This window comes from Eublepharis macularius, chromosome 11 (genome assembly GCF_028583425.1).
Source record: "Eublepharis macularius isolate TG4126 chromosome 11, MPM_Emac_v1.0, whole genome shotgun sequence".
NCBI lineage: Eukaryota > Metazoa > Chordata > Lepidosauria > Squamata > Eublepharidae > Eublepharis > Eublepharis macularius.
The window spans coordinates 23,065,416-23,093,192 of record NC_072800.1 but is presented as its reverse complement, the minus strand read 5'-3'; the positions used below and the strand labels follow the sequence as shown (position 1 = coordinate 23,093,192).

At 42.8% G+C, this 27,777-nt stretch overlaps 1 protein-coding gene across 1 annotated transcript in view; it reads right to left on the bottom strand.

The window, feature by feature from the left end:
- The window catches only part of GLI3 (GLI family zinc finger 3), a 306,111-nt gene that overhangs the window by 40,315 nt on the left and 238,019 nt on the right, over positions 1–27,777 (bottom strand). The window contains exons 8-10 of the mRNA XM_054991390.1: positions 21,665–21,881; positions 20,554–20,667; positions 18,222–18,362 (exon numbers count right to left, since the gene is read on the bottom strand). Coding sequence (XP_054847365.1) covers positions 18,222–18,362; positions 20,554–20,667; positions 21,665–21,881 — 472 coding nt within the window. The remainder of the gene's footprint in view (positions 1–18,221; positions 18,363–20,553; positions 20,668–21,664; positions 21,882–27,777) is intronic.

Sequence of the window (27,777 nt, the reverse complement as noted above, 5' to 3'; positions counted from 1 at the left end):
CTGCACATGGAATGAAACCCTTTGTGTCCATTCTGTCCTCTATTTAGAAATGTCGATACTGAAGACGGGTTCACACATGCCTATGTATCACTTGATTCTTTCTTTATTAAAACATTTTACCCCACCTTACAAGAATAGGTTAAAAACAGTTAAAATCAAAATAAAACAACACCCCCAAATCACTCTCTCCCCCCTTAAAAGATGCCTGCCCTTCACCACTACCTCTCCAGCCCCCAAAGCATGGCAAATAAGCACATCTTGCAACATCTCCTAAAGATCTCCATGGCGGGAGCTCCCTTCAACCCTTCAGGAAGTCCATTCCACAGAGAGTGGGTGAAAAGGCCTGAGTTGATACCAGATGGGTCACCCTAAGAGGTGGGATTGCCAACAGAGGGCTGCCTGAAGACCATAGTTGGTGGACAGGGAGATACGAAAGAAGACAGCCCTTCAAATATGTAGGTCCTGGTCACCATGCTAACCTGCTTTTCAAAGAGCAAGTCAGGATCCATGAGCGCCCCAAGCTCTTAACCTGACAGCTGAACATGTGAACTGACTTCATCGGGTAGCATCACACTGCAGGTGAGAATACGGAGCCCAAACCACCACTTGAAAATGCAATCCTCCGAGGAGTGAATGAGCATGTGTGAACCAGGTTTTGGTCCAAACAAGCCCCCAATATCCTTGTTGAGAGCTCCTGTGCAGAGCCCATTCTTGCCTATCTGAGATACATGCCTAAATGGTCTTTTCTGTCTGATGTAGAGAGCTCTATCATCCCAGTCTTGCCCACATACCGAACAGGAATGGGACTGGTCCTATCAAAGGATGATCAGCTACGGCATTCCTTCTATATGGATAACATCAGCATTACTGTTCATATTTGAGTCACTATGGTGTGTTCACTAAAATAAAAACAGATTTCTTCTGCTTTGACTTTCACAATGTAAATTCAATTTCTTTGGCATATGGCAATGCACCATAGAAGTAAAACTGCAGCAATAATGGAGAACAACCTTGGTAGTTGAGGGCAGGTGGGATCGAAATGAATACACAAAAGCCATAACATGTTGTCTTAGATTGCATGGCTTTTAATGTAAAAATAAAAACTAAACATTTTTACATTATAGTTCTGCATTGGATTTTAGAAACAAACCACAAGGAAGGTTTGTACCAACAGGCTCTTTGAGTTAAAGAGTAAGTATATATTCCAGCAGCTTTATATCATTTTATATTAGAAAAGACAAACTACTTAATCCCATGAGCCAATGTATAAATCTAAGAAATGCTGTAGCTTGGTGGAACAAAGCACTGGTTTTAATAAGCACTGGTTTTAATAAGGGTTTGAAGAGTTCCAAACTCCTGCATTTATCCAAATCAACATCCAAATGGCTTAGCAAAATGTGTATTTTCTTCATAAAACCTTTGTGCTGTGCATGACAGCACAAACTGGCAAGTAACATGGAGCTGGGGACCAACTAGAGTGTGAAATGTTCATGGCATTTACAGTACATGTATGCACATTACTGACAGCCAGATCCATTGTTTTTTTCAAAAAGCATGGAAAGCTGAATTTGTGATACAAGAAATAAAGGCTATACGTTATGTCCTCTGGGGCCAGGGCTTTTTTTCAGCAGGAATGCGGTGGAATGGAGTTCTGGCACCTCTTGAAAATGGTCACATGGCTGGTGGTCCTGCCCCCAGATCTCCAGACAGAGGGGAATTTAGATTGCCCTCCATGCCATGCGGCACGGAGGGCAATCTAAACTCCCCTCTGTCTGGAGATCAGGGGGCGGGGCCACCAGCCATGTGACCATTTTTGCCGAGGGCGATTTAAACTTTAAAAAACTCCCCCCTTGTTCCAGCTGACCCAAAGTGACATCATTGTGAGATCCTGAGTTCTATCACTGAGTTCCACCACCTCTTTTCCCAGAAAAAAAGCCCTGTCTGGGACTGTATGCTGAAAACCACCATCAGGAGAGAACGTACTACACTCATAAAGCTCTAGATGCAATCTTTTAGCATCTCCTGTTAAATAGGAGATAGCAGGGCTGACAAAAGGACTCTGCCTGCAGTCTTGGAGAGCTTCAGCTAGCCAAAGTGGATGATACTAAGTAAATTGAAATTTTGCTGTAATTCATATAAAGCAGTTTCACATATTCACCTGGAGCAGCAAAGTATCCTTGGTGGTCCTAGTGGCTCACCTTTGGTGTCACGGATGACCTACACCACACTGCACTTCCACTCCTGCCATTGTGCACACACTAAAGGCTTTTGTGTTTTTTTTTAAAAAAAGATGCTACTTAAGAAGAAGCCGCACCAGAAGTGAATCAGCACTTTTTGGTAGGTTTGTAGAATAGCCATCAGAGTGAACACAAATAGATAGCTCTGAGGCTGGGTGCTGAACCCGAGTGCTTTTTAGAAAGCAGATCAGCCAAAGAACTTTTTGACAGAAAGAGGATGTAAAGAGAGAAAATCCACTATTTTATGATAGCTGGAATTTAAGCTCTTTAAAAGGAGGCTCTATATGCTCAGACTTGGGTGCGGGAACAAGCTGAAGTGGAATACATTTAAGCTGGATGCGATGCTAGTTGGTACAGCTGATGCTCTAGAGGAGGCTGATCTGCTTGTTTAAGATAGTAATATTATCTTTGCATGAACAGTCATTTGGATCCCATGGTATAGTTCAGGCTGTAGTGAAGAGTGCTTTTCTTTCCAAGTTACATCTGGCTAGGAAATTACCCTCCTTCTGCTGAACTGTCTGTATCTGAAGAGTTGCTTCTCCTGTTATGAACCGGTGCATCCACTTACGATTTGCCCAATAGTCTGACAATTCTGTTTTCACATCTGTTTCAATTAACCAAGGTTAGGAACTGGGGCTCTTTCTATTGTCTTACAATTTCTGCATAATTTCCTTTATATCCCACCTTTCTCCTGGCTTACACTGCTCTCCTCTCCTCCTGTGAGGTAGGTTAGGCTGAGAGTGCGTGACTGGCCCAAGGTCACCCAGCAAGCTTCCGTGGCAGAGTGAAGATCTGAACCTGGGACTCCTAGATCCTAGTCCAGCCCTGTAGCCACTATGCCACAGTGGCTTCAAGTTCTTCCCTCCTGACCTGTAAAACTATGCTATTTCTGGTGAACTGTATTATTGCCTGGCACAGAGAGATGGTATTATATTTATTAGGGGTGGAGCTTTTGGCATTCTTAATGCTTTCAAAGCTTATATTTGCATGTATTTAAATGTTTTGGGAAGCCACCTTGAGCCTCTTCAGGAAGGCGGGTTATAATAAATTTTACAAAAATAAACAATAAACCATATACCCAGTTGCATATATTCCCCATCTAACTGCATCAAGGAAAAGAAATTCGCACACTGAGAATAATGAAAACATTCTGTGTTGGTTGTGAAATAACAGCACAAAATGGTGCAAAATAACACTGCCCACAGAATACAGTTTATTGAGGTTTGCAGTTATCTATGAGATTGTTTTGACAGCTTCACTTTATTGACCTTATATGTTTATTAAGCAGCTCTGCAACTGACCACTATGCAAGAATTTGATTTTTTAAAAATATCCTGATAGCTGAGACTTAGACCTGGTTTGCATAAAGTTAAGATGTCACGTAGGTAAGGAGCTGGATCACCTGTCTGTTCCACCTGCCATACTTGCCCTCTCGATTTGTCATATATACAGAGGAGTGAAATATGTAAAACTCAAGGCGTATATGCCTGAAGTGCTTTCAAAGTTTCTGTGCAGGTTAAGAACCATAACTGGAGCAATTAGAGGCTGAACTAGAAATGGCATTTGAGACTGAGGTGATAATGAACTGGTAGAACCCTTAGGCAAGAGAATCATAGAAGTCCTATGTGGTACCAGATTGGGGGAGAGAGAGAGAGAGGTCTGCACTGCACCTCCTCTCCAAACTACCCTTCCTGCATAGGCAGTTCCACGCGCAGCATACTGAGCTAAAACTTTGCTGCCACATGTGCTAATTTAGTTTTTAATTGAAAGTGTGTATGTAAGAATGTACCTTATTTATTTTAATTTTTATTTGTGTTATTGATAGTACACCTTTCTCACTGAGACTCAAGGCGGATTATGGAGTGCACCTGGGACATTCAATAGATTGCAGAAATATGACACAATGTTGAAACAAAACATAAGCGATTCGACACAACATAATAAACAGGATATAATACCTAATGATAACCTATACGTGTACACTTTTTTAAAAATTGCACCCTGAGTTCAAAACTGTACCTCCAGTTCATTCTGCTACCACGTTCTGCTGCTCACACAGACCAGAACTTAAATTTTTCATGGCCCTGAACTGCATAAAATGAGGCTTGGGTCAAGATCTGCTCCTGGAACCCTAAATGTGCAGAATATTCATGAGTTATGTGATTTTGGAAATACATGGGTGATCTGTAGTGACCGTTTTCACACTACTAAACTGCTTCTGTAATGTTGCGAAACATTGCGCAAAAAACGCGGAAGATAGCGTCTTCTCGCGAGTTTTGCGCGACATCGCGCAAAACTCGCAAGAAGACGCTATCTTCCACGTTTTTTCCGAGATATTTTGAAATGTTACGGAAGCAGGTTAGTAGTGTGAAAATGACCCTTGGGTAAAATAACCTATACACAGGGCTTTTTTTCTGGGAAAAGAGGTGGTGGAACTCAGTGATGGAACTCAGGACCACACAATGATGTCACTTTGGGTCAGCTGGAACAAGGGGGGAGTATTTAAAAGTTTAAATCACCCTTGGCGAAAATGATCACATGGGCCATGTGACCATTTTCAAGAGGTGCCGGAATTCCATTCCACCGTGTTCCTGCTGGAAAAAAGCCCTGCTTATACATGTCCTTGACCATGGATGAAAATGAAAGCAATTCTGGAAGGCAGTGGATAACCATGGTGTCTTATAGATATTGAAAAATGCTGGTGGTGGGGTGGGGGCAGCTAATGAACAGACAGACATAGCTCAGCTGTTTAATCTTCCCCTTCCATCTGAAAATTTAGCGTTTTCTTACCCGCCAGTTCATTTCCCACTACTGTTCTGTCTTTTAGCGCTCTCTTGACACATGTAGGAGAGGGTAAAAGCTAATGAGTGTGGGTGTCAGCACAATATAAATTACTGTGAAGGGAAAACTTGATGCATGGCTCAGGATCTGAAAGTAGAACGTCCGCCATTGTTTGCGATTATGGATCACATCACAATCTAATAGCAATTTTTATTTAATCAATAATTTCCATGCTGAACAGACAGGCCTGTTACAGAGGATCGACAAGCAGGTACTGATAGCAACGAGGCTCGTTATTAATCTTTACCCTGCCAGCTTATCAGCCAAACTACTGTAAAAACCACCACCAAGATGGATTTAGAAGCAGTTTCTTCCCTCTTCCCCCCTGCCCTCCCACTTCATTGCTTTACTGCTTTTCAGGTACCTAATGCTTCGTATTTCACACATAAAATATATTTTGAGGAACATGAGGCTTGAATTACACAAAAAAGCAATTCATATTAAGCAATTTCACAAATCAGTGGGACCTAGCCCAGTGCTCGGTACCATTATAGGCTAATAAATCATACTTTCTCTTTGAGATGTCAATCGCCAAAGCCCTTTGTAAAAATGTTGGCATCTGTAATTCAGCAAAGCCTTTTCATCTTGAAATAAGATGCTCCAGACTGATAACAAGAATAATCCTCTCCTGATCAAAAAAAAAATCTGCATTTTACCAATTAAAGCTGCTGCCAGAAGCCAAACGGGGCAGCACTGAGACTCCACTGAAGTTTATCTCTGCTAAACACAAGGAGGAATACAGTTAAAGCTTTGTTTCATTTTCAGCTTGACTACTTTATCTCACTCTAAGAACTGCAGCATCTCAGCCCCGGCGATACCGTAAGAATGGTATACGCAGACCTCATACCTACACTACAAGCCACTGCAGCTACCCACTCCTGACAAAGACACCACCCATTCATTTTCCAGATTAGACACCCGACACCTTGAAGAAAAGTCACAGCAGCCTGCGAGTTTCCAAAAGGGAAAACTGCTGGATTTATTATGCTGTGATAAAAGGATCAGATGCATCCTTCTATTAAAAGGCTGTACAAACAAAGGGCACAGCAAAAACAAAACAAAGCCCCCAAAGTATGATGTGAACAAACTTCTAAGCCAAATGTGCTACAGTAGACGCCTTCACTTGTTTAGAATAAACTTGCACGCATGCTTAGTGCAGATTATTAAAAGGGGAAGAGCTGTGCTGGATTGAATACAGGCTCTGTTTCCGGCATAGGTAAATGTTTCCGGCACAGGTAAATGGATATTCCATTTACCCATTTGGAAGTTTATCCTTCATTAATGTGTTTAATCCATTTGAAAACGTTTTCGTGGCCAGCACTGTACCTTGTGGCTGTGAATTCCATAAGTGGATTTTGCACTCTGAGATGCAGCACTTCCTTTTTTAACTTGCAGAGAAATGTCCTGGTAGGACAAGGACAAGGACAAGCAGTGCCAAGCCCCAGCCGTTTTGCCACTGCCACAAGGGCTACTTGGCTTGGGCCATTTAGTGGGAACAATGACCGGTGCCAGTACTTCAGTTGATGCCTCCTGCACTGTCTCAGGGTGGCAACAGTGTAGGAGGAACTAGCTGGCGAGCTGATGCACACTGTTGGTTCACCTGGCCTGTTCTGAGGTGAACAGCCTTTCTGGCTTATAGTGCTGCAGGTCTGCTCAGCCTGGAGTCATTTGAACTTCCCAGTCTGCTCTTGGTCTTGAACCTACTGCAACTGGCAGTTCCAAGTTCTAGTGCTACCAGAGAGAATTACTCTCATCCTATCATTCATAATTTTAGAAACCTCACCACAGCTGTTAAAGGCTGTGGAAAATTCTCCTGCGCAAGACCTATTAATAGGAATTGTGCAAGAGCCTTACAGTGGAAGTAAATATTGCCCCGCGTAGAATGTTGGAGGCAACCTTGTACAAACGCCACAGAAATGAGTATTTGCTCAAATCCCGCCCCCAAACTCATTTCAATGATATTTGCATGGGAGAATCTGCTGCTAGATTGTTCCCTAAGTCTTTATTTGCACAAGCAAAACTCGTATTTGCATGCGTGACCAAGTACCTAATTACCTACTTTGCATGCTTGCGTGCCAGTTCAAGTTGTTTAACAGCAACGGTCGCAACCTTTTCCTTCAGTACAGTACATTCTTAGAACTACTTCCATGCAAATTTAAAGACGTAGGACTGGATCCAAAGGTTCCTTTCTGATATGTGAAAGTCTCCTTCCAATGTAGGGAAAAAAGCAAAAGGGAATCCCTGGCTACAACCTAAAGGCATTAACATTAATCTAGAAGACATCCACCCTTCATAATAAAAGGAGTACTTATTCACTCAGCCAGCCATTTTGCTTGCTCCATTCTGACATTTCAACAGGCATAATGATACTTTTCACTAAAACCAACTAAGCTATAAACAAGCCTTTTTTCTCTCCCTCCATCACCACCAGAGGCTTAAGCATTGCAGCCAAAAGCTATGCCTTAAAACATATCCCTGCAGAGCTTTGAAAAATGTTTAGGCATAGCCTTATACTTCTGGGAAAGAATGCTGGAATTGGGGGACAGTTGCTGTCTGAGACTCTCTCTCCACCTTCCCTCATCAAGCATACTTGCAAAGTACACGGGTTAGTCTAAAGCAAGCTCACTTTAAGCTTGTAACCATCAACGTAGGATCTGTGGGAGAAAGCAATCTCTTGAGTTACCTGCCCAAATGCTCTGAAATGAACCTTAATTTGGCAAACACTTTTATGAATGTATGACAGCTGACTTTTTTTTTTAAAAAATAGTCCATTTGACAACTGATCAGGGCTTTTTTTCAGCTGGAACACGGTGGAACGGAGTTCCGGAACCTCTTGAAAATGGTCACATGGCTGGTGGCCCCGCCCCCTGATCTCCAGACAGAGGGGAGTTTAGATTGCCCCTCTGTCTGGAGATCAGGGGGCGGGGCCACCAGCCATGTGACCATTTTCTCCAAGGGCAACCCACTGAGTTCCACCACCTCTTTTCCCAGAAAAAAAGCCCTGCAACTGATAGTCCATCTCTTGAAAAAACTGAAATGCTGGACTGTATTTATGGTTGGGCTAAAGAAACCACCAACAAAAGGGGGCAGCAAATAAATATTCTGAGAAATAGTTCTGAGACATCTGTTTGCACGCAGTGCTTCAATGCCAAGGGTTAACAATGTATTTTCCAAACTACAAGACTCTGCACCAATCTTATTAGTGCAAAAGTCAGCACATGGTAGTCAGTAAAAAGGAAAAAGGAACAGCACAGGACAATAGTGTCCAGATGGATATTCAAGAGTGGGTTCTGCTTGTTATTCTTTTTTTTTACTTTTAGGAGTCTTCTGTTAATGATGGATCACAGTGGAATTCTTATTATTTCCAGTATTTATTTATTTATGTAATTTATATGACACCTTTTCAGAGAACCCGATCAAGGCAGTTTACCAAATCAAACATGACAAAATCATAACACGTGGAAATCATTAAAAAAAAATTAAACAGCAGTTACAGCCATTACAAACTCAGCTAGACTGTATACACAAGAAAAAAAATTCACAGCCTAAAATAATTCTCATAAAACGCTCCGTAAGGTAAAAGCAGACTGTAAAAACAATTTAAAATATCAACTCCTGAGTTAACAACTAATGTAAAAATAACTGCTTGGGCCTGGCACATGAAATAAGTAAGGAGGTGCCAAGCAAGTCTCAAGAGGAAGGGCATTCCACAGACAAGGTGCCACCACTAAAAAAGCTCTGTCTCTGGTAGAACTATCTCTACAAACAGGAGCACAGATTGCAGGCCTCATCAGGAAGATCTAATTATTTTGTAGAAGGGCCATGAAAGGTACACGGACAAAGTGGCTCCATCTCTTAAGACACATAAAGCACAGCTGTTCAAAGAAGGACCAGACGACTGTACTGAAGTGACATGTTGTTTTCTTCAAAATGGGACATGTGTAATATCTTTAGCGGAAAGGCGCAAAGATTGCATGAGTGGGTTTCAGTTGGTGTCAAAGACGGTACTTAAGAGGACTTCACTGATTTTTACATCACCTCTTCAGCAAGCAGGAAAATTCAGCAGTGGTTATACTAAATGCCTGTCAAGAACATGGAAGACATATTCACTACAAACATGTTCGTGACTTGCTTGGATGAGAAAAGTTGCAGCTGGAGAGGGGACAGGGAATGTGCCAGAAGGTTACTGGCATCCCAGGCTACACATGCAAACCAGCTGCAAAGTAACTAGGAGGTGCATCTGGAATTACTTACCCTTGAGACCAAGAACATTTACGCAGTTACTTCTGATGAGGGTTAGAGGTCTGGGATGTAATTTTCTTGTATGTGTTTTAGCAAAAACATTCCACATTATTGCCCAGTATGTGGAAAGGAAGCACAAGAGGGAGACAGAAAAAAGGGAGCGTGCAAGGGCAAAGACTTGCCCTTTTGCTCTCTACAAACCATAGGAGCCATACAGATGTAGACCTGGCAAGCCTGGCTTGTTTGTTTTTCTTCGCTGAACCCAACAGAAGGTTAATTTTTGCTGTTCGTAGGCATCAGTCAAGGCAAACTTAAAACCTTCAGGAGCTGCAAGGAGCTTCTGCTCACCCAGAAGTGCCATTCCTGGGTGCCCAGGAGTGCTGGCGGCAGTTTTACACTGGCAGACAGGATGGACTGGATGCTGGGGTGTCAAAGGCCCTCAGCTCACCAGTGCTGCGATTCCCACTAAGCCTTGTCCACTTGATGTTACCAAAAGCGCATCTCAAGTTAGCTTGCTATGCTTAATACAGAAGTATTAATACAGACCAGATGGACATCCTCAACCACGTATTTTATGTACAAAAGATGATGAGCTACAGCTAACTGCATGAAATCCTCTAGCGTGTGTGAACAGTGTAATCTCCGAAACAGTTTCTGTTCTAGGAATTCTATGGAAACGTGGAGGCTTGCCTTGGACATCTTGTCCAGTATCTGCCAGGTGTTATGTGTGCACACACCCATGCCATTCTTGGCTGGCCTGAAAACAAAAGTACTAATGTTGATTTCACAGGGAAAGTAACCAGCCTGTTATCTCTGAAAATATGTGGCGCTGGCCTTGCAGCTGGAACCAGAAATGTAACCGTTTCCCAGAGGAGAGAGAAAGACTTTGATTTCTTTGTAATCTTCTGCCATTTATATCCACACTAAGCTATTGTGTTCTCACACAACTTCTTAGGTTTTCGTGCCTAAATGCAAACTGCTCCAAGGGAGGGGGAACTGTACTCCCTATATCAATAGTGCCTTTGCCTGTATAATCATTCCTGCCAACTTTCCCTTCTATGGATGTACCCATGAACTTAATGGACCTCTAAAGAAAGACCTTTCAACCAATGCGCTGGAGTGCTTGCTGTGAGGGGTTTGGGGGTCTGTCTGCCATGGACTGCCATCCCTAGAGCTGACACCAGGATTCCAGTTCTCTGTTAATGTGTCTTGTTCTCTATGAAGCCTAACTGTGCTCTTGGCCATAGACACGTAAGTTATGCATTAAGGTATTCTTCAGCACAGAGTTTTCAGAATGTGTTCTAGTGAGTTTCAGAATTCCTTCAAAGCTTATGAGGAATACCAAATGAGAAGTTCAGTAATGAGAGGCAAGCTGCTCAGGAAAACTGCTATCCTAACACCGACAATTTTCTATACTGTACCTCCACATCTTATCGTACTTTTTTACAACACCCCTCCCCACCTTCTGAGTGGGATAAAAAGTCTCAGATCTCTATTCTTACTCGAATAGGATGAAAGGAGCTTGCCTCTCAAAAGCTTAAACCCTGGAAAATCTTGTTCGTCTTTAAGCTGCTACTGGACTCGAACCTTGCTCATCTACTACAGACAAACAAGCCACCCACCTGAAACGATGCCCCCCTACACTATACAGCTAATACAGAGTATTGAGGATGTTCAGGTTGCACCTTAGAACATGCCCCAGAATTCTCTGCAGTGCACATGGGGGTTTGTAGCAGAAGTTCCTTAAAATATGAAGCAATGTGGAAAGGAAGCTGAAATGTGTAAATTGAGAAGTTGAAGACCCCGGGCTCTGTCCCACAGGTACTTAATTTTTCTGTATTGGTTAGATAGCCAATACGTATACTCAAATCTGGATTGTCAATAGAAGTCTTCTAGATTCATTCTTGATTCTCTGATTCTCAGTGTTTTCCTGCCCGGTCTGTTTTTCATAGATGTCTTGATCAGGGCAGAAGTTGGAATATCTTTCCACAGTTGCCTTACTGTTCATTTTATAGAGCTTAATGCTTCCCCACTATAACCAGCTGCGCTATTTGACAGGGTTTGGGTTTTTCATGGGTTAGCTGCATAATTGAAATTATTATTGAAATTTCTGACCATCATTGAAGTTGCTGACCATTCAAACTTAAGAAGTCATAAGATGTCTTTGGTTTATTTTTCCTTTCTTCTGCCCTCAGGACAAGATTTAGTGTTCTTAGACATCTGTCTCAGCTGCTTCTTGGGTAGCCTTGAACAATTCCTTCTGTTTGTTTTTTCTTACCCTAAGGGAGATTCTCTGTGATCAAATTTGAGGAAACCTGTCCTTTACAGGGAAATCAGTTGCTTCAGTATGTTTGTCACAGGCACCATTAGCCAGTCATAAAGAACTATCATGTGGCTAATTTGTGATTGGCCAGGCGCAGCTCTGATCTGAGGCACAGTTGCCAAGCACATCATAACCAGGATCTAATGCCTGGTCCAGAGATGGTAAAGAGTAGAAGAGTGGTAAAGTTGATAGAATGGATTGTACCATCTGTAGTCGACCATAGCACTTCAAATTGCAGGGGAGGGTTTACAGACCTGTAGCATAGAGGTTGTGGCTGGGATGCTAATCAGCACCCTGTTAGCTCGACTCTCACTACTGCTATGAGCTCAGCAGGTGGCCTTGGGTAAGCCCCTTTTCTCAGGCTCAGCTCCCCAAGTCTATTGTGGGGATAATAATAACACTGAGTTTGTTCATCACTCTGTGTGGCACTAATCTGTCCAGATGGGTAGTATATAAGCACACAGTGGGTTTTTTTTGTTATTGTTATATTATTATTTTGCAAAATTCTCTTACTTTAACGATTTCCTGTAGGTGGAAAACTGACACAGTGTATGAAGGATTCCATCCACATGGCAGTGGATGGAAAAGATTTGCATGTGTTTAAATGCATAAAGATAGGTCCCAGTCAGAGCCATGGGCTAACATGGGACTGATGTCAGCTTTGCACAAACAAGGTTTCAGGAATCAAGGGAACAGATTTTTTTTTTAAAAAAATTAACAGCAACTAACAATTTGAGAACAGCTGCACTTGCATTTAAAACAAAGTTACAAAAATGCATGAGAAAATAAAAGGCATCTATCTAGACAACTGCTGACAATCCTGACGATTTGCAGTGCAATCCCAAGTGGAGTTATGCTCTTCTAAGCCCTCAGAATGCAATGGGTTTAGAAGGGTGTAACTGCATAGGGATGGCACTGTTAGTCACCCACGGACCTGCAATCATTCTAATCTTGCCAGGCGTTTATGCATTAAAAACGCTCATCCAATCCCCATGGAACAGATAGAAACAGACATCCCGGTCCGGGATCTGTAGTTTTGTGCAACAAAGTACAATTGCAGCTGGGTCAGGGCCATTCTATGTCATTGCTGAAGACATCTCAAAATGTAAAAGGTCTGAGATTTCGGCATATAATTGTTCCCTGATCTTATGCAATCAAGCTTTCATCAAAGGAAGGGGGTTTTTTTGCTACACAAATCAATATGAGAACTACAACAATAGATGTAGAGGCTTTTGAATAAAAATATTTGTACTTTCAAATAAAACATTCTTAACACTAAAGTTTCTCAGCAATCATGAAAAAAATAAGGCAGTTTTTCTGACTGCCATTGTATTTACACTTAACAATAACTTCAGTCCTTTCCTTCTGGGGGAGATTTTCTTAAACAAACATTTATCTTGATGTCTTCCCCCTTCCCCACCCCTCACTGTAATCTCCCCCCCTTCCTTGTAATTTAACAGCAGAGGGAAAAGATGAGGTTCTACCAAAAGCAGATTTAAAGGGTGATGTGTTGGAAGATACACACAGTATCTTATTAGCTTCTGGGTTCAGGAATAAATTTATCTAGTATTTAAAACAAATTTGTGCCCCGTGCAGCCCAATTATAATATCTGGTGGGCAGAGAAATTAATTAAACAGTAGAATGATAAAGAGCTCAGCAGCAACTATGAATCTCAAAATAAATAAGATCTTTTTTTTCAAAAGAGAGAGAAGAAAAGATTTTCAAATGGTAATATAAGTAGGTAATCTTTTTTTTTTTAAGGAGTTCCCTGCATTGTAAATGAGACTGGCAGGAAACCCAGCCGCCCAGGTCAGAGTTCTGGTCTCCAACTCTGTGATTTGCTAATGTGAAACACATGCATCCCTCTTGCACAAAGTTCAAATAACCCTGGAATTCCAGGAGTGTAGCTCAGCGACTGAACCAGAACAAGGGCAGAGCTTGTCAGGATTTAAGAGCTTTCAGCAAAGCCCTTCAATTGCAGTCAGCACCCCATTCCTTAGAAGGATATCAATTATAGATAGTGACTTGCTTTAGCAAGGGGAGTCAGCCGCTGTCAGACACTAGATAGACAACCATGAAGAATCATGAATCTTTCTATTAACTGTAAGGGAGAGGGAGGCTGGGGGGGGGGGGAGGATGGAGAGAAAAGGATGGGTAGGTGCTATAAATAAGACAGACCATCTGAATAGTTTAACACATTGCCTCTTAGAGCATGCATGACAAACATTTGAGTCCAGGCACACGGAACTTAAAAATAAGTATCAAACTGCTGGAAATTGTTACAGTGTCAAAATCTACTTGGGAAGTCCCCCCCCCCCTTGGATTATTATTATTATTTGAATTATTTGAAACACAATCAACAATAAGCAGAGGTCACATGTTATTAATGATTGGCCTTGCTAAGCTGATATAAGTTTCCACTGGAGACCTAAGTATCAACCAGATATCGGTGTAATATGTACGCTGTTCCAAGTAGCGCCATCTTTTGCAGTTCTGTAGGTGTTATGTCAGAAAGCTGCAGTTTTTCCATATGAACTGCAAAGTTTTTTGAGATGGTTCCAAGTGCCCCAATGACAATGGGGACTACTGTTGCATTCATCTACCATAGTCGGGTGGTTTCTATTGCCAGATCTCTATATTTAATCATGTTTTCTTGTTCTTTTTCTTCGACTCTGGCATCCCCAGGAATTGCAATGTCGATTATCCAGACTTTTCGATTTTCCACGACTGTTATGTCTGGTGTATTATGTTCAAGGTACCAATCAGTTTGAATCCTGAAATCCCACAAGATCTTGGCTTGGTCATTTTCTAGCACCTTTTCCACCTGATGTTCCCATGAATTCTTTGATACTGGCAAGTTATACTTTTTACACCATGACCAATGAATCAGCCTTGTGACCCTGTCATGTCTAGCTCTGTAGTCCGTCTGTGCAATTTTGCTGCATTCAGAGATGAGGTGGGACACAGTTTCATCTTTTTCCTGGCAAAGTCAACATTGTGGATTTTCACTGATTTTCTGAATTTTGGCTTTCATAACATTCATTTGCAATGCTTGTTCTTGTGCTACAAAGATCAGACCTTCAGTTTCTTTCACGATTGCACCCATCTTCAACCATGCTCAAGTTAGGCTGTTGCCACTTTTTCCTTCAATATTTTTTAGATGTTGCCCATGTAAGGGTTTGTTCTTCCAGCCATTTAATCTATTCTCAAACTGTTTTTTCTTGTATTCAGCCTTTGTTGTTTTTAATATGTTCTCTGTTTTCACAGCCTGAAGTAATTTTTCTGTACTTCTTCTGATGTAATTATTCAGGCCTCTTTTTTCTTTTTCCACTATCTGATGTACTTGTAACAGTCCTCTGCCACCATTTTTTGTGATAAATTGTTGTAGTAGTAGTAGTAGTTGTTATATCCCACCCTCCCTGCAAGCGGGCTCAGCATGGGTTACAACAGTAAAAGCATAAGTTACATTTAAAACGATAAAAAAAGCAAAAATCCCATTAACACCGCCCACAGACCACCGCCTTGCAGTAAAACACAGAGGGGAGGGTAAAAGAGGGGAACAGGCCTTTCCAATCAGGCTATCTGTGGGCAGATGATCAACTATAACTCATATAGTGGGGCTAGACGGTCATAGGGCCCCTCTGCCAGAAGACTAGTTGGGAAGCTTCCAAGTAACTGCTGATCTGGCCTCAACCGTATGCCTGGCGGAACATCTCAGTCTTGCAGGCCCACCGGAACAACAAAAGATCCTGGCAGGCCCCTGTATCCTCTGTTAGAGAGTTCCACCAGGTTGGAGCCAGGATCGAGAAGGCCCTGGCTCTGGTCGAGGCCAGTCTCATGTCCCTGGAGCCCAGGACCACCAGTAGATATTTGTTGGCTGATCTCAGTGCTCTCCGGGGCATATATGGTGAGAGGCAGTGCCATAGGTATGCCGATCCCTGTCCGCTAAGGGCTTTAAAGGTCAACACCAACACTTTGAATTTTATCTGGAACTCCATAGGAAGCCAGTGCAGCTGCTGAAAGACAGGAGTAATATGCGTCCTATACGGAACACCAGTAAAGACATGCACAGTAGTATTCTGGACCCGTTGTAATTTCCGGGTCAAACCCAAGGGAAGCCCTGCATAAAGAGAGTTACAGTAGTCCAATCTGGAGGTGACTGTTGCATGGATCACTGTCGTTAAGTCCTGGGTTGAGAGATAGGGGGTGAATTGCCTGGCGTGCTGAAGATGGAAAAAAGCAGACCGAGCAACTGCTGAAACTTGGGCCTCCATTGACAAAGAGGCCTCCAGAATCAGTCCTGACCGTTGAAGCAGGCACAAGTGGTGCCCCACCGAAGGCCAGGAGTCGGATCCCCAAATCCAACGGCCCACAACTCAAGTGCAGGATCTCCGTCTTCACTGGATTCCACTTCAGTTGACTCTGTTTTACCCAGCCAGACATGGCCTCCAGAGCTCTTACCAGGACATCTGGGGCAGAGCCGGGCCGGCCGTTCATCAACAGATACAACTGGGTGTCATCCGGACCCATCCAGATAGGTTTGCATGGTAATTTTATTTATCCATCTATGGTGAAAGGTTGTCTGGATTATCAATTCAGCATGCACCATCCTGTCAGGTAGTATCGCAGTACTTAAGAATTCCAAAGAAAGTTGGTATGGATTTGGACCAGGAAGGCCAGTTTAATCTCTGTCATGGATGTAAGCAGATCAGTGTCTAAGCCATTTATTTATTTATTTACAATACCTAAACACCACTTTTCAGATAAAGAAAGATTTCAATCTTGGCCGTTTTCACACGTGCGCATAACCTCATGGCATCTTCCTAGCACGATTTCTCAGCACGATCCCCTTTAATGGCGCGATGACATCAGAAAATGCACCATTAAACAGGATTGTGCTGGGAAATCACGCTAGGGAGATGTTCCATGCTGTGAGTTTTGCGTGGTTTTCCGGAGGGCCAGGGCATGTGAAAATGGCCATAGTAACAGCGAACAGTAGTCCTATATTAAGGCTGAATTGTGAAGTCACTGAAACCCAAATTACATACAGCACACAAACGCAGGTAACGGTTCCCCTGACAGCTTCCATCTTTTTAAAAAAATGAAAAACTGCTTTGTAAGTTAATAGGAAACAAAGATGCAATGGAGAGCGGAAACAATCTGCCTGCTCTAAATCCTACTGCCTCCAATGGATTTCTCTGCCATGAGATATCAAATGCATATTCCATGGCTAGCCATGTTACTCCTTTCCTGATGTCCCTTCATGGGCTGCCAATTAGTTTTTGGGTCCAATTCAAGGTGTTGGTGCTCACCTTTAAATCTCTTCGTGACCTGGGTCCCACCTACTTGAAGGACCCCTCTCCCTTCATGTTCCAATGTGGCAGCTCATCTCTTCTCACTAAGCTCCATTACCAGTCCCACTCCCGATTGTCTGAGGCATGTTCTGCAGTGGTCTGGGCTTGGACTTTTTCAGTGGTTAACCCATGCCTCTGCAGTAGCTTCCAGGAAGAGATCAGGGAGGCCTCTATCCTCCTGGCTTTCCAGTGAGGCTGTAAAACAGAGCCATTCCATTCAGTTTGGAGGTAAAGGGAGAATATCCTGCAGTTTTGGACATTAGTAGTTATAGTTTTTGTTTTGTGCTGTTTTTAATGTTTTGTTTTCTTAAATTGTTCAAATTGTTTTTAAATTGTTATCTGCTTTGGGTCCTGGGATGCTTGGGAGAAAAGTAGGAATATAAATATTTTAAATAAGTAAATGAATAAAGGTTCATTTGCATCTGGAAACCTGGAAAGGAATGTCCACTGGATGTCAGCATTCATATGGATTTCTAAAAAGTTAGGAATGCAATTATTTTTTTAACATGCATAAAAGTCACCAGGAATTAATCAGCATTCACATGTGAACGTCAACTTGTACCACATTTTGGACATTCCTTGTAATGTACATTTTACAGGTGCTATTAAGAAGGAAGCGGGGATTGCGAGATCCAGTAGTAACTGCTTTGCTTTAGGACGTATTTTCGGTATAGACAGTATAGGCCATACAGTTTTGTCTTCATTCAAGAGAATTACAGTAACACAATGCATCTTTATTCCACCAAGTAATCCACTTCATCTTACACACACAAGAGTAAATTGATACATAAAATGCACCGCAAATCCTTTAGGGTTCCATAGGAAAACAAATTATCCATCTCCCTTCTGTATTGTTACAGTCCCATTTGAGAGGGCGGGGGGAGTCAAACTTGGCAAGAGGTTAATAATAACTCATGTTCAGCTTACTATTGCTCAATAACTATCAAAGCTTCTGATTCAAAATAGTATTTCGTGGCTTACAGGATCAGAGCCATTACACTCTCTATTGAAGACTTTATTGAATTTTACACTAAGCTTTAGCTGACTGAACAGGTCAAACTACCGCTCGGAGTTTTGCTTTACTCGCAGAAACTCATAAAACCCACGGCAGTTGGCAATGTTGTTTGCTAAGAAACTTGACTCGGCAAAGGGTCAGAGAACCTGACCCTGCAGTAAAAGGTCACATAGTTTTCAAGCTGGGCTCCTGAATGCCATTAACTTACATGCACTAGCTGCTCCTGTGTGTCAAACTCTCGAGAACAGCCCTCCCAATGGCAGTTTGTCTCGTAGACAACTTCGGGCTCTTGCTTGCTTTCATCTTTATCCCCTTCCTCTTTCACTAAGGTCATTCCTTCAGGCGGTTCCTAGGGGGTAAAGGAAGTGGGGTAGGAGAAAAGGATGGGGGGGAAGAAAAAGAGAAAAATCACATCGCTTGAAAACTAACATAAAGGCTAGCAGAGGAAGCCTCATGGAGGTTCTATCAACTCATTCAACACCCTCAGGTAAAATCCAAAACCTGTAGCTAGCCTGAAAAACAAAAGAATGGAAAAATGGAAGTTGTTATACAGTTGCTTCCATTTGTTCCTTAGTAAGTTAAGAGCAATCCCGAGTAGGAATACTCAGAAGCAGGGTTGCCAGGTGCCCTGGGGACCAAACCAGGAGATGGGGAGCAGTGAGGGGTGTGTGACATGACGTGGGCACATGCTCTTGTGCTCCCCTGGTGCACCAGAAAATGACAGCATTTCTGATGCAATACAGAAGCGACGGGTGACGGCGGAGGATGATTCTCTAAAAATCAGCCTGAAACGTAGTGTTTGGGGCTGATTTTTGAGAATCAGCCCCCGACAGAACCCGTTGCTTCCATGTTATGGCAGAAATGATGTCATTTTTGGACAGAATGGGTGGGAACACGTGTACTTTGCACATGTGCCTCAAGCCTGCCTCCCGCCTTTCCAGGTACCTCTTCCTCCCACTGGCTAGGTGAGCAGCAACAGAAGGCAGAGGCTGGGGGAAGATGAGGGAGGGGGATTCCTTGCTGCAGTGGGGGACCTGGGAAGCCTGCTCAGAAGTAAGTCCCACTTTATTATTATTTATTATTATGCTAATTCCCAGGCAAGTGCTCTTAGGATTGCAAGCTTTGATGTCTAGTTTAGACTTCCTCTGTTCTAATTCTTGTTCATCCACAGGAGCAGATCCCAGCTTGCAAAATGAGCACACATATAGAACTGTTTTGAAACAAAATACGGAAATGCTGTCACCTAATCTAAGCCTAGTTTAATCTGACAGTGTGATCCCCATCAGACTTATACCCTTTTAAGTGCACTGAAGCTAATGGATCCTAAACAGGATTATTCCAGTCTAAGCCCAGTGACTGTAAAAATACAAGGGCAATCCTCTCTGGCACAGGTAATTCTGCACCAAAGGAACTATGATTAACAACCACAGGCTAAATACAGGTGTTGTACAACCAGTGCGGTGAGAAACAGATTCCACTCCCTGTGCCATGGCTTTTCAACTGCCCAAGAGTTGCAATCTTTTCTACGATTGCTCCTTCGTGTTACCATGACTCTGCAGCTTTACTATCTTCCTTTATTTGTAAAAACCTGAATCTTGCCTGCTCCCAAATTGAAGTGTTCTCCCACTGGTTTCTGGCAACGTCCGGAAAATTTGACGTTGCCAGAAACCAGTGGGAGAACACTTCAATCTACCAGGACATTCCATCAAAGACTTAAAGGTCACTGTAGTTCAACAGAAACCTTTCAAAACCAAAATCCAACGAGAAGCTGCTGCATTGGAATTCTTATGTAAATTTGACTCTGTCAAGCTGGGACTGAATAGGGACTATGAATGGTTATCTCATTATCACAGGAAACTGATTTTCTTTACAGAAGCAGGGGCAGGGGGAGGCCAGTGGCACCTGGCATGAGCTTTCGAGGATCGCAGTTCTCTTTGTCAGATGCATCTGGTGGGGAGAGCTGTGATTCTCAAAGGCTTGTGCTGCAGTGGAATTGGTTGGAGGTGCTACTGGACTCTTTTTGATTTTGTTACTACAGACTAACACTTCTAACTCCTCTGAACCTTTACAGAAGCAAACTTATCTCCATATCAGAAGGAGCTGTTTGCATCTACATATCAGAAGGAGCTGTTTGCATCTAACCCGCCCTCCCCTCTCCTCCTCTATATCTGACCAGTTTCTTTTGGCCCTCCATGCATCTGACGAAGAGAACTGTGATTCTCGAAAGCTTATGCTACAATAAAATTGGTTAGTCTTAAAGGTGCTACTGGACTCTTTTTGATTTTGCCACTACAGACTAACATGGCTAACTCCTCTGGATCTATGGTAAGGAAGACTTATTGAGGTCCAAAAACTGCTTTTGTTCTTTTCTAAGCATAATTATATATATGCAATGAATTAATTATGTTCAATTCTATGCATAGGATTGGGCGTAAGCGAGGTATGGTCATAGCCACAGAAGGTCTGGAAAACACAAAAGTCCCAATAACTTGTGACTGATAAAAGGTTAAACTGATATCTGAAGCTCTTGGATGTTTTACCTGCAGGCTTCCTGCACCTGGGCTGGGGAGGTCGTCGTCCGGTTTCATCTTGGAACGCTTATTATGCATCGGGTCGCCAGTGCTGCTCACAGCAGACTCACTTGTTGGTTTGTTCTGCTATTCAATATATTCATATTGGGAGGAAAGGCTCAATTAGATTGAGATTCCAAAAGATGGCACTAACACAGATAGCTGCAGACACTACATGTATGGAGGAGCGGGGTGGGACCAGCTTTCTTGCTTTCTGCTCTCCCTTTGTATGCACTAATGGGTACCTAACTGAGTTTGAATCCAGCCTAAATAAGCAATTTTCACTGATTCCCTCTTCCCTCTGAAGACCACCCCTCTTGTCATTCTTCAGGGCCCCTTATACCCCTGGAGCAGCATTTCGCAGAAATTGATGTGCTGCAGTGGGCAGGAGGTGGCAGGAATTCCATTGCACCATTGGAAACTTTAGTCTGGAGCCAAGCCACTATTTGTATTTTGGTTATTTGTCTCTTCTGTTCATAGACACATCAATAATGCCAAGCTATGCACATGAACTAAACTGTCATCATTACATTTAACATTACTAGAGGCCCCTGATTTTGGGGTGAGACATGATTTTTCACCCTGCTAGCATGCAGGGAACTCACAGTATCAAAACAGGATAGCTGAATTAGATTTGCTCAAGGCAGCAAAATCCTGCAGTCCTCAGTGACAAACTTCAAGGGATGCCTGCACCGGGCTGGAATCTACAGGGCTGGAAGTGTGTTGCATGTGCTCGCGAATATCGGGATTCTGACCCTTGGGTGCAACACAAAACCAATGTAGCAGCAGCACACTGCTGCTTCCTATACCCTTTGTTTGAAATTTTTCAAACGGCCAGCTCCAAAATACAATTTGGAGTGACAAATAATAATTTATAAGGGACAGAAAAACACACTGTCAATCTGATACCATGATACACTCCAGGTAATTTATAATAAAATATCGCATATAGTACAGCCCTCAAGGAACTTGTTACCCAATCTGCTCTGTGGCTGCGATGATTAATTGCTAGCATTGATGATGGGTCGGCTTTAAAAAATATCAACAGCAAGGTGCAAAGCTTTCTATAATAATCCCTTACCTGTGTGGACTCCGATGGACCTGAACTGACCGGGACAGGGTTCAGGACACCAGGGATGCCAGGAATAGGCCTCTGGGTGGGAAAGGTTGGAGCAGGATGGATGAGCGGAGGGCTGTGCCCAAAGGCTGAGCCGAGGCTTTGCTGGCGGCTGATGATTTGCTGGTGCATCTGCTGGAGGGATACTGGTGTGGGAGGGTACGTGAAACTCAGGGCAGGGCTGCGTTAAAAGAGAAAAAGGAACAAAGTAAATCAACGGTGGCATTGAGTTAACAGAGATTTTAGAACCTTCAAAACAAGCACGGGAAAAATTCACCTTGATTCTAATGGTTCTTGGAGGCTAAATACATCAGCAACTACAGACCTCATCATATTTCCATCCATTGATAAGTTTTTTAGATGAACTGAAGAACAAGAGTATACAGATTGTTGAAAAGACAACAGTATAAAGCAATGAAGGACGACACAGAATCAATTGTTTATACACAGTTTCTGGATTTCTCTGTACTGATTTCTGTCCAATATAGGATCTTTTCACACGGCTTACCTGCTGCCGCAACGACGCAAAATATCATGCAAAAAATGCGGAGCATCGCGTTTTCTCGCACGAGATTTGCACGACGTCGCGCAAATCTTGCGTGAGAAAACATGATGTTTCGCGTTTTTTGTGCGATATTTCATGTCGTTGCGGCAGCAGGTAAGCAGCGTGAAAAGGGCCACTCATACTTTATTTGCATTTTAAAACCACTTTATGAGATGAGTCACTGCTTCTGATGTTTTACAAATGAGAAACTGAAGTTGCTTAACTAAGAACGAACAGTGTCTGCTTGACTGAGAATGGGAACTTGCACATAGGATTGTATTGTCAATCTATGCGCAATGAACACTGGAAATGTTGGACCAGCACATCACTTCCACACCATAGAATATATGTATCCTTAAGAGAAGTTTGAATATGTTTTGCATGATCTGCAAGTGCAAAGCAATGTAATCATTTATCCATCTAGCTCCATGACTAAAAGCAGATTAATGGCTAAATCTTGTTGGCCTCTAAGGTGCCACTGGACTCAAATCCTGCTGTTTGAATGGCTAAATGACACTCTTGAGTAGATTACTCTTTTCTAGTTCCTAGATGCAAATAATTATTTACTAGACTGATGCCCATGTTCTGTTCCACTTACGTTCCTCTTCCCACCATACTGTTTCTTCCTTGCCACTTCTCTGCTCCCTGGGGTGCCACTGATACTGTGGTTTATGTGTCTCCTCTTCTATTAGGACTGCAATCCCAAACACGTTGTAAGTACGGCGCACATCCCACTGAATTCAGGGAGGCTTCCAGTCTCACTGCTCATGCTGCAGGACTCTTAAGCCCCTGAGGCCAGAACAAGAAGAACCGGAGCGGGGTGTGTACAGCTGCCACAGTGCTGTCCTGAGTTGGCCACGGGACTGTGCTGAGCCAGTAGGACTCTGTTTCTCCTAGGCTTCAGGATTGCTACTCCTCTGAGGCCTCTGAGGCTAAAAAAGCGAGGAAGAGTCTAAGCCATGCAAGAATCTCAGCCCATGAGAAATATCTATGACAGTTGCACACCCTACTTAGGTTGTAGTCTTTTATAAAGACTACCATTTTCTTGCAGGTTATGGGCCAAAAGAAGAAAAATCCAAAAGTAAAGTCATGTAATGGCCTTTAGTAGAACCAACAAACATATCATCAATCAGTAGACAAGATTATGAATTCTCCAGAATTCTCAATCAGGCTAGATATAAAAGGAGGAGGAGAGGTGTTTTAGGTTATGATGGAAAGAACTCACTGGTCCAAGGTTTGTATAGGATGTATTGCAACTGAAGCTTTTAGGAGGAGTGCTAAGATCCAGCTCTAGACTACATATTGTGCTTTCTATGAACTTTTTGATTCTAGGAATGCACAAGTAATGGGGTATCTTCTCTAGATCTTTTATCATGCATCATTTGTTTAGGGCTCCCATATACAGGGTCGTTCCGTACAGTGAATATGCTTGGTCCTCAGTTGGAATAAAGCTTCTGATCTCAGTACACGGCTACTCTTAAGGTACCACTTTAATTGTGGTGGCAACAAAGTTAAGATGGGGGGTGGAGAAGAGAGATGACAAGGGATGCTTCTGAGGTAACTGCCCTTTGTCCAAATCCCACACTTCTCCTTTTATTTGTTTAAACCCTCTTCAGCCACTCACAATCAATAAAAGGGGAGATGTAAGTTTATTTAACTGTTTATTTAACTGTTTTTATTTGTTTTTATTATACGTATTTATATGCTGTTAATCCTCTCTGAGCCCACTTGTGGGAAACAAACAAACAAACAAACAAACAAACAAACAAACAAACAAACAAACAAACAAACAAACAAACAAACTGGTTGACAGCATAGAAGCTTTGTATTCCCTTAAATGTGCTTACTTGTGACCCTAAAAGAATAATAATGAACTTAATTATAACCCCCTTTTTACAGCTGTTTTGTCTTGACAGACCAGATGCAGATGGAACTAAACAACAAACATTTATTTACAGAAAATAAGGTACATAACAAGTTAAAGATTTCATGTGGAATAATTAGTATGGAATGTACAACTACTTTCAACTTCACTGTCCAGAGATTATAAGCTTTTCCTATTGCAGGTTAACACCTTATTTCTGTGCCTTAATTACCAAACACAAACACTGAGAGGAGATTTGATTCCTTTTTCTCCAGATAGTATTCAATGTTCAACTGTAACTTTTTTACCATGACTGGCAGGCTGATTACTCAGGTTCCAGGCCGCTCCTTTCACTCACAGAAATCCTGGTCATAGACCCCTTGCCCAGAAAGTCTGATTTAATGGGCCCTAAACAGGGTGCTTGTTTATTTCACTAAAAACAAATTTCCTTCCTTAACCTGACCCCAAATCCTAACTAAAAGCTAAAAAGCCTGTCTGAGCTTACACTCCTATCCACAGCTACCAAAATCTCTATCTGAGGGGGAAAGTATCTCTTTCCCCTTCTTAAAACGAGGCTGGCTCAGTTCCAGGGCTCTGATTAATAATAATCATAACTGCGCTTATATATCACTCTTCCAGACAGTGCCCCACTCAGGGTGGTGAACAAAGTCAGTGTATTATTATCCCGACAACACAGCTAGGGAAATGGGGCTGAGAGGAGTGGCTTACCTAAGGCCTAGGGTTGCCAGCTCCAAGTTGGGAAATTCCTGGAGATCTAGGGGGTGAAACCTGGAGAAACCTGGAGAAAGTGCAGTTTGAGGAGGGAAAGGACCTTAGCATGGCAAAATTCCATAGAGTCCCCCCCCCCAAAGTAGCCATTTTCTCCAGGTGAACTGATCTCTGTGGCCTGGAGACCAGTTGTAATTCCAGAAGATCTCCAGCCACTACCTGGAGGCTGGCAACCCTACCAAGGCCACCAACTGAGCTCATGGCAGTAGTGGGATTCAAAACAGCAGAGTGCTGATTCACAGCCCAACAACTTAACCACTATGCTGCAGCAGCTCTAAATCATTTGGATTTGCATAAGATTTAAATTACAAAGATTGGATCAGAGCCCTGGGAGATAGGTTGGACTTTGGATCTTATTGCCACAACATGATGTTGGGGAACTAATGATTCCCAAGTGCTCTGGGGCCTCATTTGGCAGAGGGTCAAGCTACACATGACGAATGACACTTGAACAGCAAGTGGATTGAGTGGAGGGAAAGTGAACAGGGAGAAATACACTTGCCGTTCAAGTGTCATTCGTCATGTGTAGCTTGGCCCTCAGAAGCATGGACCTGGGGGAGGAGGAACTTTAGCCTCCTGTGCCATTTTCCTGAGGTGAAACTGTCTTGCAAGCAGCTCTGTTTGCCCTGATGTCTACCATCTTGTTTTAAATGTGTTGTTTTTAATAAATATGAATTTTTATTGTATTTTAATTGTATTTTTAATATGTTGGTATCCGCCGTGAGCCCGCTTGCGGGGAGGGCGGAATACAAATTTGAAATAAATAAAAATAAATAAATAAATGTGGGGCTGCACAAAGCCCACCTCCCCCTGTGCTGTGCTTGCCAGCTGAATTGGGTCCCAGCAAATTTGGGAACGTTAGGTCCCTGACGTCTAGGGATCCCAGACCCCCGGTGGGGGCGGGGAATCCCCCCGCCCCCCCACTTACCTAACCAGTGGGGGACACGCACCTCCTCTGCGGGCTCTCGCGGCGAGCTGTGCGCTCCCGTGCACAGCAGCCACCGGGATTGGGCCTGTTTTGGCCCAGATCAGGCTGCTGCAGAGCACAGGAGTGCTCTTGTGCTCCACAGTGCCTGAAAACGGGCCCGATCCATGGCAAAAGGGGGGTCATTTTTGGGAGCTGCGGAGCACAGGAGAGCTCCTGCGCTCCACAGAGCCCCCAAATGGGCCTGTTTTGGCATGAATTGGGCCTGTTTTCAGGCGCTGCAGAGTGCAGGAGCGCTCCTGCACTCCCCAGTGCACGAAAGCGGGCCCGTTTCAGTGCGAATTGGGCCCGTTTTCAAGCGCTGCGGAGCCCTCCTGCGCTCTGCAGTGCCTCAAAAACAGGCCCATTTCAGCGCGGATCGGGCCCATTTTGAGCCCCTGCGGAGCCTGGACATGCTCCCAGGGGCTGCGCGATGTCACTTCTGAAGTGACGTCATCGCGCCTGTGGGAGTGTGCGTGCACGCATTATGCGTGCGCACCCCCTCTCCCCCAAGGTAAGTGCCAGGCCCCTATTTCCCGCCCGGAGGTTGAGGGGGCCCGGCAACCCTACTGACGTCACATGTGCCTATAAGTCAGGTCAGTGGTTGAGTCAGACATTTCGTCTAGTTTGGCCCTTAGAAGGGTGTAACTCTGTTTAGGATTGTACCTTAATTAAAATGGGGTAATTAAAATAGAAGATACATGAAACATGGGGCATCCAAAGTACTGGAGAAACCCACTATGGTGAAAACTTTTGTTTAAAATCTAACACCTATTTTGGTGTTTCTGCATTAGTTAGGATAAGGAGATAACCATTTAGTTTTTTAAAAACAATTATTATTACTCTTAGGGAGGTCTTTGGTGAAAGGAAAAACGACATGGTTCTGTGGTCACGGATACCTCATAGTCTGTATGTCATTATGAACTGCAGATTATGCGGATGGCTGTAAATTCCAGATATCATCCCTACATAACAGCACCCTTGTAGTTTAAACAATGAAACTTAATAAAATGTATGTGTTAATATTAAATTGCAGTAATTGTCCAGTGCATACAATTGTGTTAAAGCTACAACTTAATGGGGATCTATTTGACCCCAGTGTTAGGTTAGTGTAGTACTATTTACAAGCGAAGACAATTTAAAATTATAAATGAATATAGTAGGTGAATGATGAGTATTATATAGTATTTTAATGAACCAATTAGAATAGTTACACCACTCTGATCTTTGGTTCCTGAAAGGGAAAGGGTGTGTGTTTGTGTGTGTGTTAAATCATTGTGTTCGGTGATGAATGGCTTGTACACTGAAGAATAAATTGAACAAACTGGCATAGAGCTCAGTGAACATGAAATCAGCTATTAGAAGAAAGCTTGTGAACAAATTCTGAAGCTGATATGCATCTTTTGATTAATGTCCTATCAATCATCCATAGAGGCTACCTTAGCTAAGTCGAGCTGTAATCATTCATGGTTGCTTACAGGGAACACAGGCAAGGACTAAGGGACTGCAATAACTGAATATTATTACCAATTTCCCTCTAACTCTTGCTGTGAACAATTACTGTTTTGGGGACATTTCTGCCTCCTTTTATTAAAAGAACACAATGCAGAATGAAAGGGCTTGCACAACATTCCCTGGGTATTCTTAACATTATTCTGTCTCAAATGGGCAAGCTAGAGCAAAGGGGAGATTCCCTCATTAATAATAGTAACTTATTCATACTACCTCCCCAAACCCTCTTTATATACTGAAGTCAAACTGAAAAACATGCATCCTGACTTCTCTTCAGCAAAGGTGCTGAGCTACAGTAGTAATTATGACAACAGACTTTAAATTTGCATTAAACCCATCACTGACACCACAATATACTTGTAAAGATCATCCATCCACATTGTTTTATGGACACTTTAAAAACA